This window comes from Neopelma chrysocephalum, unplaced genomic scaffold (assembly GCF_003984885.1).
Source record: "Neopelma chrysocephalum unplaced genomic scaffold, ASM398488v2 Primary Assembly neopelma1_124875, whole genome shotgun sequence".
Classification (NCBI taxonomy): Eukaryota; Metazoa; Chordata; class Aves; order Passeriformes; family Pipridae; genus Neopelma; species Neopelma chrysocephalum.
This window is the reverse complement of record NW_020930190.1, coordinates 276-9,846: the sequence shown is the minus strand read 5'-3', so window position 1 is coordinate 9,846 and position 9,571 is coordinate 276. Positions and strand designations below refer to the sequence as shown.

The 9,571-nt window shown below is 51.4% G+C and overlaps 1 protein-coding gene across 2 annotated transcripts; it reads right to left on the bottom strand.

Moving 5' to 3' along the window:
- LOC113962217 (argininosuccinate lyase) lies at positions 1 to 7,695 on the bottom strand. Of its 2 annotated transcripts, XM_027673003.1 has the most exons (17): positions 6,078 to 6,117; positions 5,815 to 5,924; positions 5,382 to 5,576; positions 5,163 to 5,246; positions 4,797 to 4,853; positions 4,153 to 4,250; positions 3,899 to 3,976; positions 3,411 to 3,488; positions 3,214 to 3,266; positions 2,784 to 2,846; positions 2,484 to 2,598; positions 1,747 to 1,831; positions 1,532 to 1,591; positions 1,294 to 1,377; positions 942 to 1,022; positions 738 to 844; positions 1 to 233 (listed from the first exon to the last, which is right to left on the bottom strand). In XM_027673003.1, exons 1-17 carry the CDS (start codon positions 6,100 to 6,102, stop codon positions 83 to 85), a joined length of 1,524 nt encoding a protein of 507 aa, XP_027528804.1. In that variant the 5' UTR covers positions 6,103 to 6,117; the 3' UTR covers positions 1 to 82. The 2 variants fall into 2 exon arrangements, with proteins under 2 accessions (XP_027528804.1, XP_027528805.1); XM_027673004.1 differs by lacking the exons at positions 5,815 to 5,924; positions 6,078 to 6,117 and adding an exon at positions 7,498 to 7,695.
- Positions 7,696 to 9,571: the final 1,876 nt, after the last annotated feature.

The following is a 9,571-nucleotide window of genomic DNA, read 5'->3' as shown; positions in this document are numbered from 1 at the left end:
AACTACAGACACCCCAGTGTTTATTAACTCCAGATTAGTGGGATAGGCACAACGCTGCATCCACGGGATCTCTCCCCACACTCTAAGCTTGTTCCTTCAGCCTCTTGAGCAGCTCCCGCAGCTGCTCGATCTGGGCGGACACGCTGCTCTTGGCGGTGCCGCCCATGGCCGTGTACTGCTCCACGCTGTTGACCACGCTGAACACCTGGGACACGTCGCTGCCAAACAGGGGGCTGGGGGGAAAGGGAGGGGGGTCAGTGGACAGCACAGGGGGGCTGTGGGCTGTGGGCTGCTAAGGATGCTCATTGTCTGTAGAGGTGGTGAGAGAGTGAGGACGGAGCCTTTTTCCAAAGGGAAAGGCCTCCTGCAGCCTTGTTTCTGCAGAGCCTGACAGAAGCTGCTGGTGGCAGACCAAAGAGTCAGCTCCAAGGGGAGACTGAGGAAGTTCGGAGCCAAACCCCTCAGGGGACTGGTGCCTCTAGAGCAGGGCATGAGTTTCTCCCAGTCCCTCCCAAGAGTTGCTGCCTGTGCCCTTCTGGAGTGGAATGGAAGTGACATTGTCCCCCTTCAGTGTTTTCAGTCCCAGCAGGAGCAGCCTTGATATTCAGGCCAGGAGGATTTTGGGGTGCTGCCTGGCCCAGGCACTTTGGGGAAGGGCACCATGAGGATGGCCATTCCCAGGGAGGTTGATCCGTGCCTGTGGAGGGAAGCCAAGGCAAGGTAACAGTGACACCAACCTGATGCTCTTCAGGTCCTCCAGGCTGAGATTATTGATGGTGATGCCTTTGGTCTCAGCGAGGTGGACGGCCTTGCCAGAGGCAACGTGGGCTTGTCTGAATGGCATCTGCAGTGAGAAGGGGACAGGACACAGGGCCTCATCTCACTGAGCAATTCTCTGCATCCAAAGAAGGCACAGCTCCAGGTTTCCCTCTGATACTCACCCCTTTCCGAACCAAGTAGAGAGCCAGGTCAGTAGCCAACATCTCTGGGCTCAGTGCTCTCTCCATGTTCTCCTTGTTGATCTGCAGAAGGACAGTCAGATGGAGGTGTTATCATCAGCTCCTCCTTGGGGGCACATTAGTGGTCAAAGTGAGGGGAATTCATCTGGAAAGGTCCTGGCTCTAAAAGGATGCTCTGACCCCCTGAGCAGCTGACAGAGGGGACCAACATGAGCAGTATGGGTGAGGCACTGAAGAGTTTTCATTTTGGGACTAGAGATCTGTTCCCTGTGTTACTGAGAGAATGTGCACCATGACCATGTTCAATAGCAAGAATCTGAAGAAGAAGCCTTACTTGGAGGGTCGAAATCACTCCTGTGGCAACCTGGAGCACAGCATTCAGGGTGTCCACAACATCAAAAACAGCCTCCTTGTCCTCCTGTGTCAGAACAGGGATGGAAATGGCTGTAAGTCAATGTGATGCAGCCCAAAAACCCAACAGGCTGAGCAGCCAGCTCTGCTGACTCCTCAAGAGAGCAGAAGACAGTCGTGTGTGCTCAGAGAGATGGTGTGAAAACTAACAAGTGCTTTACCTGCAGGTCCTTGTTGTAAGTGCTGGGGAGTCCTTTGAGGACCATGAGAATAGCAGCCAACTGCAGAGAGAAACAGGCAGGGCAGTGAGTTACAGAGCCAGGCACATCCCCCAGCACAGGTTCAGAGCCCAGCTCTTTATGCAGAGGGAGAAGGAAGATGCTTCAGCCCTGGTAGGAGCAGTTTCCCCTCCCACTTGCTTCTCTCTCAGGCTCACCCGTCCAAACACTCGTCCAGCTTTGCTGCGGATCAGTTCCAGACTGTCAGGATTCTTCTTCTGAGGCATCAGGCTGCTGCCAGAGCTGCAGGGAAGGTGTGTGGAGTGCAGTGGTGAGTCAGGTCCCCATCCATATAGACACAGGCCATGCATCACTACTGACCCAGCCTTTCAAAAGGAACATGTGGGCCACCTTTCCTTGTACACCTTTTTATGGTGCAGGAAAGCAGTGAACTGAGTGTCGAGTTTCTCATGTTTCCCACAGCAAAGCCTTTGGTTTTGCAACTCATCTGGAGCAGCCACACAGTCCCACCTCTCAAAGATGAAGGAAAAAGGAGGCTCCCCCTCCACGCCCCTGCAGAGGTGGTTTCAGCAGGCCAGCCTAAGTGATCTCAGGGAGGGAGGGTTGTGGTTGTGCCACTCTGGGAGACAAGGAGTCTGTTGGGATTGCAAACCCTGCTAGTCCAGGAAGGGCTTTGGCAGCATTCCCAGCTGAGGAGGAAGTTCTCTCCGCCAGCAGTTGCCAGGGAGGGGTTGCTGAGCTGAACTCAGACTTGGATGAGTTACCAGAACCAGAAATAAGTGGTCATTGCTGAGGAATATTCCCCCTGAGGCTGCCTTTGTGCCAGCCCTTTAATGCTGCGTCAGCCTTGTGCACAGAGAGACCCCAAACACTGCCCCACGCTCTCAGGTGAGGACAGCTAAGGACAATCACACCACAGAGACCAGAAACCTACCAGTAGGTATCAGAGAGAGTCAGAAAGCCAAACTCGCTGGTGCTGTAGATGATGAGATCCTCAGCCATCTTGCTAAGGTGGATCATCAGCAGGGTGGCAACAGACAGGAATTCCACTGCAGACAAGGCAGGAAATCAGCAGGGGAAAAAGGTGCTGGTTTACTTGACAACCCAGGGAGCCCTGACTAGAGCTTTGTTTCCTGATGGGGGATTTCAGTCCCCTTATTAAAGGAGGTTAACTGGAAAGGCCTCAGACCCTGCTTCTAAGAGTGCTGGGAAGAAGTGATGGAGTTGTGCTTACCCACAAAGTCTCTCTCACTCACAGCATCCATGCTGTTCAGGCTGATGGAAGCAAAGTCCAGCTCTGTAAGGAAGGTGATGGACACAGGAGGTCAGGCTTGGCATGACAGGAGCTTGAATGCCCCAGGGTGCCCCAGTGTGCAGGTGACTGTGAGCCCTGGAGTGGTCCCAGGAACACAAACATGCTCTAATGTTGCACCAGCTGGGGCCTTTACTGTGAGCCCAGACAGCCACTGTGCAGCAGGGGTGGCTCTTCCTCCTCCCACCTCACAGGCATTGCCTGTCTCATTGCAGCAAAAAGCCTGAAGAAGGAAAGGCTTAGGCTCCAGGACAGGGCATTACAGTGCCATTGGGAGCCCTGTATCAATGCTTTCTTCCCTCGTAGGTATTACAGGTAGTTCTGTGCCCCTCAACCACAGGGAAACATTTACCACTACGCAGAAGCTCTCTATCAATCTCCAGTGGGTTGCCAGCCAGAGCACCACTGCCAGGGGAGAAAGAAACAGGAGTCATGCAAGATACTTTGCATATCTCATCCAAAACTGAGCTCTAAGAAGCAGGGAAGGCACCTCTGAAGACTTTGCAGAGCAAAGCAAGGCCCACTGATTACACAAAGAGTAGGTCTCACCTTCCCAAAGGCAAGACGTTGATCCTCTTTTTTATCTCTCCCAGGCGCTCAGAGTCACGGGTCAGAGCAACAGCGTGGCTGGGGAAGGACAAGGGAGATAGAGCACATGAAGTCAGGGAATGTCTCTTTCCTTTCCAATCTCTACTCTGTCATGCCTGGAGCCTGGATCCCCTCTCGAACAAGAGGGTGGAATGAAGCCAAGGCCCTAAGGCCTTAGCTGGACACAAGATTCTCCATGTTACCTCATTAGCCAGGGTGTAACTGTGGCCAAAGGATGGAGAGCAGGGAGTTGGTCACCACTGCCCAACCCCTGCTGGGTTCCCAGTTGGTCAGAGCCACACAGGAACATGGGGAGGTCCTGTCCCAGTCTGCAGGTTCCCCTCTGGTTTGTCCCCACCCCCTCAGAGGGGGATGCACTCCTGGGCTCCAGCAGAGCAGGGCCCCGAGGCTGGAGAAGGCTCCTCCAGCCAGGGCTGGAAGGTGCTGACCTGAGCAAGAACTGGCTCCATCGGATGGGCTGAGCTTTCTGCAGGTGGGTGTAGCCAGGCAGGATGACATCGATTTCTCTGCGTGGCAGAGGAGAGAAGGAGGTGAGAGAAAGAGGTCAGGATGGAGGGCAGGGGCAGGGCTGTAACTCCCTCCTGCTGCTGCCCCACTGGTGTCAGTCAAAGAACAAGCCTACAAAGAACAAGCCTACAGGTCTCCTGGCCCAGCAAGGCATAGGATTTGGCAAAGGACTTACATGGCAGCGCGTTCCACCAGGGTCTTAATGAGCTGCAGGAGGTGTGTGGAGATGACAGAGAGGGAATTCTTCATGAACAGCTTCAAGTCAGTCACAACCTGTGTGAGATTGGCCACGGTCAGACTAAGCAAAATGTGACAGATCTGGTGACCAAATATTGCTCAGCAGAAAGCCTTGGCACAGTTATCCCCTCCTTGTTTTATGTAATGGGAAGGTGCATCTTCCTCTCACCAGATCTATCCCTGGTCACTGTCTGTGAAAGCTGCTGTGTGTTGCTTTCCATGAACAGAATTAGAGCCTGTTCTTTTCCATGGACTTCCCAGGTATTTGTTAAGTTTGAATCAGAGAATCTTCAACCAACACAAGTCAGTCATCAGTAGAAGGACTGATCCCAGCCAGCAGAGTCAGGGTTTCTGTGGGCTTTCAAAGCAATGTCAGGGGAGGTCTGGGGCCTTTTACCACCAGGAAGCAATTCTGCAGATCCCATTCTCCTGTGTGGATGAGTCATTGCAGCATAACTAGTTTAAAGCCCAAGTACATGCTGGAGAGTGTCGGGGCATGTGAAAGATGGCATAAAAAATTCAATTAAGGAACTAAGGTGGGGGAGGAATACAGAAGGAGGAAAAAAAAGATTCTGTACATACCTGATCATTCCTGCTTCTTCCAGTGTGCAACTTTCCAGCTACGTCTCCAATCAGCTCCTGAGGACAAGAGGAGGATTTCTGTCAGTGTCTCTGTATTCTAAGCAAGAGACTCCACATGAGCACATCTCCCTGCCTGGAAGGGACTCAGCTCTAGGATCCCGTGAGTAGCCAGGGGATGTGTTCTGGGGAAGGGCAGGTTTGGGTTCTGTGTTTCAGCAGTGACACTTCCAAAGAAGGGGGCTTGGAGACACTGGCCTGTGCACTTGGGGTCCAGAGGAATTTCACAGAAGGACAGAGGTACATGCTCTTAACATCAGGCAGATCCAGCTACAGAGAAACAGGAACAAGAGGATAGAGAACCCAAACCTTTAGCCTGCGTTCATTGGCAGTGTGGATATCCTCATCAGTTGGTTTCAGCACAAAGACTCCTTTGGACCATTCCTCAGAGATCTACAAACATCAGCAGATGATGTTTATTTCCATACCATATTTATACCACGATGATTATTAAATACAGGGAGGCTGCTATCAGGTAAGGAGTCATTCATTCCAGCACATGTGACAGTTTGGGAAGGAAAGAAATACCTTTTCCAGGCCACCCAGGATCTTCTCCAGCTCAGTTTTTGATAGGATTCCAGCCTTCTCCAAGGCTTTGGCATAAGCCATGCTCCCCTGGATATCAACTTCAGACAGTCTCTGATCATAGGAAATGGAAGCATTGAGCATCTCCATGACTGGATCTGTGCTTCCACTGAATCTTCCTCCCCAAAGTTTATCCCCCTGAGAGAGAAACAAGTTAAAGAGGCGTAATAACTTCATTTAAGTTTCTGTGTACTATGTAATATCTAACAATCTGTTTATCCAACACAGTGGCCACACCACTGTCCTTTCTGACCAGAAACAGCCCTGGACTTCAGGATCTTTGGAAGTAGTTGAAGACAAGGAGAACACATCACTGTCAGTATTATTTACCCCTGAGCTGTGATGTCTAGCTCAGGAACCCTCCAAGATACTTTACCTCTGCAGGACTCTGCAGGGAGTCCTTGAAATTAATATCAGGGCACCTGGTGCCAGACCAGCACGGATTTCTCTTTTGAGGCATCTGCAGGTCAACAACCCTTTGACAGCCTTTTAAAGGGGGTAAAAAGTAAAGCAGTAAGGATTAGAGTGAAAGTTAGTATCCTCTAAATCCTTTTTGTGCTGTTTAACTAACAGATTGTTCTTTGACTGACAAAGAGCTGTGGGCCAGCACAAGCCACATTATGAAGTGTTTGAAGTTACCATTTGAAGCATCTCCAGACTTCATGATGTGCTTGCAGGCTTTGGTGTAAAATCAGCATAATAAGATGTACATGGCAGAAAGGGAATTCCAGGTCCAGGAATGTTCAGAAAAATAAATCAACAAAAAGGTGCTGAAACACGTGGAAACAAAAGGGCTTTTTGCCACCCAAACCAGGATTCACACAGTGACCTCACACACTCGAATATGTCCCCTGCACAGCTCCTTCCCTGGGTGACCAAAGGCAATCCCAGCAGGGTGTGTGTAACCCCCTGCCACCAGTGATTCAGCACCTGGATGGACTCACTGGCTCAGCCCACGTGTGTCACTTGTTGAGAAGCTTTTTGCTTGCCCAGGTAAGACACCCCCAAGCCCAAACTCTGCCAGACTTGCACCAAAGTGGGTAAGAATTTTACCTGTGCAGAGGCCTTACAGCTTATCAAAGACTTCAAAGGCAACTCTGCAGTGCTCTCAGGCACCAAAAAAAAGCAATTGAAGAACACTTGAAGTGGATAATAATTAATAACCTACTTGATTTTTTAAACACCCCTGCCAAGTCTCTTCTCCTGCTGTTCACTACAACTACCATGGACAGCAAGGAGCTGGCAGGACAGTTGTAAACTGATCTGTGCCGGGGCTTTACCAGTCACACAAAGCACTGTTGAGTAACCTTAGGAATTTTTTCCCTAGTGACTGTCTCCCTGTCTGTGCTGATCCCTGCTGAAACAACGTGCCTGAGAGGACAGTAGGAGAGAGCCTACAGAGGTAGCAGTGTGGGCATGTGCTTTTGGGTATCTTTAAGGCAGCTTTGTCAGAAAGTTGAGGGAAGGCAGATGGAGGGATCAGAATTTAAAAAGAAATGTCAGAGGTCCTCAGCACTCATTTGGTGCCCCCAGGAGCACAGGGGATGCTAAATTAAAGGCCATTCCAGAGGTTAAGCACTGGACTGGGGAACAGAAATTTCTAGGCATAACTTAAGTATTGCGGGTTTCCATCAAAGTAAGAAGTGGATCGGCAGAAACATTGCAACACATCCATTTGCAGTCAGGAAATCTAAACTGAAAGATTAATTTTAGGCAGCTGCAGGGCTCTGGTTGGAGCAGTGGCTGTACAGCCTGACAGATGATGGGCTGTAACCTGGAGCAGAGGAGGCCAGGGCTGTAGCAGCCATTTGGAAGCAGCAAGTGTGACTCGCCAAGCTGCCTGGTCACGGCTCACCAGGGCAGGAAACCGAAAATGCAGCTTTTGTTCAGGGAGCTGTTTACCCAAGCTGCTGGAAAGTGCCTCCTGCCCAAACACAAGTCGTCAGGCACGAACCGCATCGCTTATTGGCCTTCCCCAGGTCCAGGGCAGAACCTGGAGGCTCTGGGACTTACAGTTTAACTCGGCTGAGCCCCCCGGAGAAGCAAAGTTCACCCTCACCTCGGCTGCCATTCCGGCGCTTGGTCCCTGCGCGCAGCGCGGCGACCCCGCAACTGCAGCGAGCTGCGGGACGGGGCGGGGCGGTCAGGCTCTGATCCAGGTCCCGATCCCAGTCCTAGTCCCGGTCGCGATCCCCGACGGGGTCCCGCCAGCCCCCGGCCCCGCTCCGCCCGCAGCCCCGGCCGCTCTCTCTCCACTCCCCGCGTTCACAGCCCTCGGTGCGGGGAAGGCGGCTCGTCCCGCCCCGCCGGGGCGGAGTGTCCCCGGGCCGGCCCCGCTCCTGTCCCCCCTCCCTCCGTGTCCCCGTTCCTGTCCCCCCTCCCTTCGTGTCCCCGTTCCTGTCCCCCCTCCCCTCGCACGGGCTGGTCCTGCTGCGCCGGAGTGCGAGACCACGGCGCGGGTTGTCCCTGTGCGCTGTCGGATGCCTTAGAGGAGGCTCAGGAATGGCATCCCCAGTTTTCTTGTCCCTTTTCGGGTTTTTCTGCCCTTTAACCAGCCCTGTTGCCGCAGGACCTGGGATAATTCATGTGGGAAATGACCTAGTCCAGGTGTCTTTCCTGTGTTCTTCTCTGTCCCATTATCCATCCCCTCTCTGAGCTGAAGTCTGGGGCACGGTGGGATTGCATGGATGTGCATGGGAATGCTCCTTTCTGGAGCAGAGAGGATGCTGCCTCTGGCTGCCCAGCAAGGACCTTTTGCAGCTGCATTTCCAGTGTAGTCCCTTCAGTATCAGTCCAGAACAGGGCTCAGACACTGTACCTCGCCAACAATTAATTCACTGCTTCTCAAACATTTCCACTTGATTATTTTCTTTCCTCTTTCAGACTTCCAGATGCACAGAGCATCTTGATGTCTTACCCTGAGAACACCTCTTTGAACCGTTTTGTTGCGAGGTTCTTCCTCTTCTGCAGTCCCTCACTTTTAGTGCTTCTTCTGTCATGTTGATCTTTTATGGGTGTCTGTACTCCGGGCTTTGACAGGAGGTTGCTGAGGGTGTGAAAAAACAGTGAGCACTAGATTTACATCCAGAACAAACCACTTGATAATCAGCCTACATGAATTCTTGGCTTGAGTGCCTTCCTGTGGTCTGTAATGAGTAGGGATTTGAGACCAAAACCCAAATCACAATGACTCATAGTAGGGTAATGAAAGTATGAAGATACCACCCACTCCTGTAATGTTTGTGGAACTTCAGAGACCTCCACAGGCCCCTCCAACCTAAATCATTTCACAATTTTAAGGAAGGGGTGGATGGGTGGGAAGTACCAGTGACTATGAACTGCTTATTTAAGTAAGAGACTGAGATGTGATAATCTGCTAAAACTTCCCTTTTCCCTTCAGTTTGGCAGGGCCCTGTGTCACTCAGCACTGGCCATGAGGAACAATGCCAGACATTTGCTGCTGGAGCAAGAGGAAATCTGTTCAGCTGAGGCCTCTGAAGGTACTTAGCAGGAGCTGGAAGATACAAATAGGGAAAATGAGGGGAGTGGCACAGATTAAGGAAGTTTATGGGAGGAAAAGGAACTACAAGTTGGGGATGAGGAAAACTCCCTTCTTCTGACTCTCTAGGTGCTGAGTCTTGGGGTTCCCTATGACTTTCTTGTTCCTTTAGCCTGTCAGCTCGGTGTGCTTAAGTGATTTTCTGGCAACAGATCTGGAGAGTGAGACAGGAGCCAAAACAGAAACACAGCAGGAAGTAAGGGAGCAAACAGAAAGGAGGTTTGTGAACAGGTACTTGAAATGTGCTGTTCTTTAAATGCCAGGAAAGTGGATCAGATTTAGGGCCAGAAAAAGGAGAGAGAGTGGTGAGAAATGTTGAAAAAAGGAAAGTTTGCTATTGCTGGTCCTTCTACCACATGTTCAAAGAACAAACAGTCCAAAGTAGAATGAAGGCACTGTGTCTCCTGGGGTACTTTGTTAATGGCAGGAGATTTAGCTCCTGGCAGTTTGTACTGCCTGTGCAGCAGCCCTTGCCCTAAACTTGGTGAGGCAACGCTTGTGTTACTGCCATTACCTGTGTGTCTCACAGAGCCTGAGTCAACAACGTGTTGCTGCATCAGCACAGAGAGAAGGT

Coding starts and splice junctions, on each gene's coding strand:
- LOC113962217 (XM_027673003.1), bottom strand. CDS start 6,102: ATGAAGTCTGGAGATGCTTCAAATG. Junction 845..941: donor TCTACTTGGTTCGGAAAGGG/GTGAGTATCAGA, acceptor TTCTCACTGCAG/ATGCCATTCAGACAAGCCCA. Junction 234..737: donor GAGGACCTGAAGAGCATCAG/GTTGGTGTCACT, acceptor CTTTCCCCCCAG/CCCCCTGTTTGGCAGCGACG.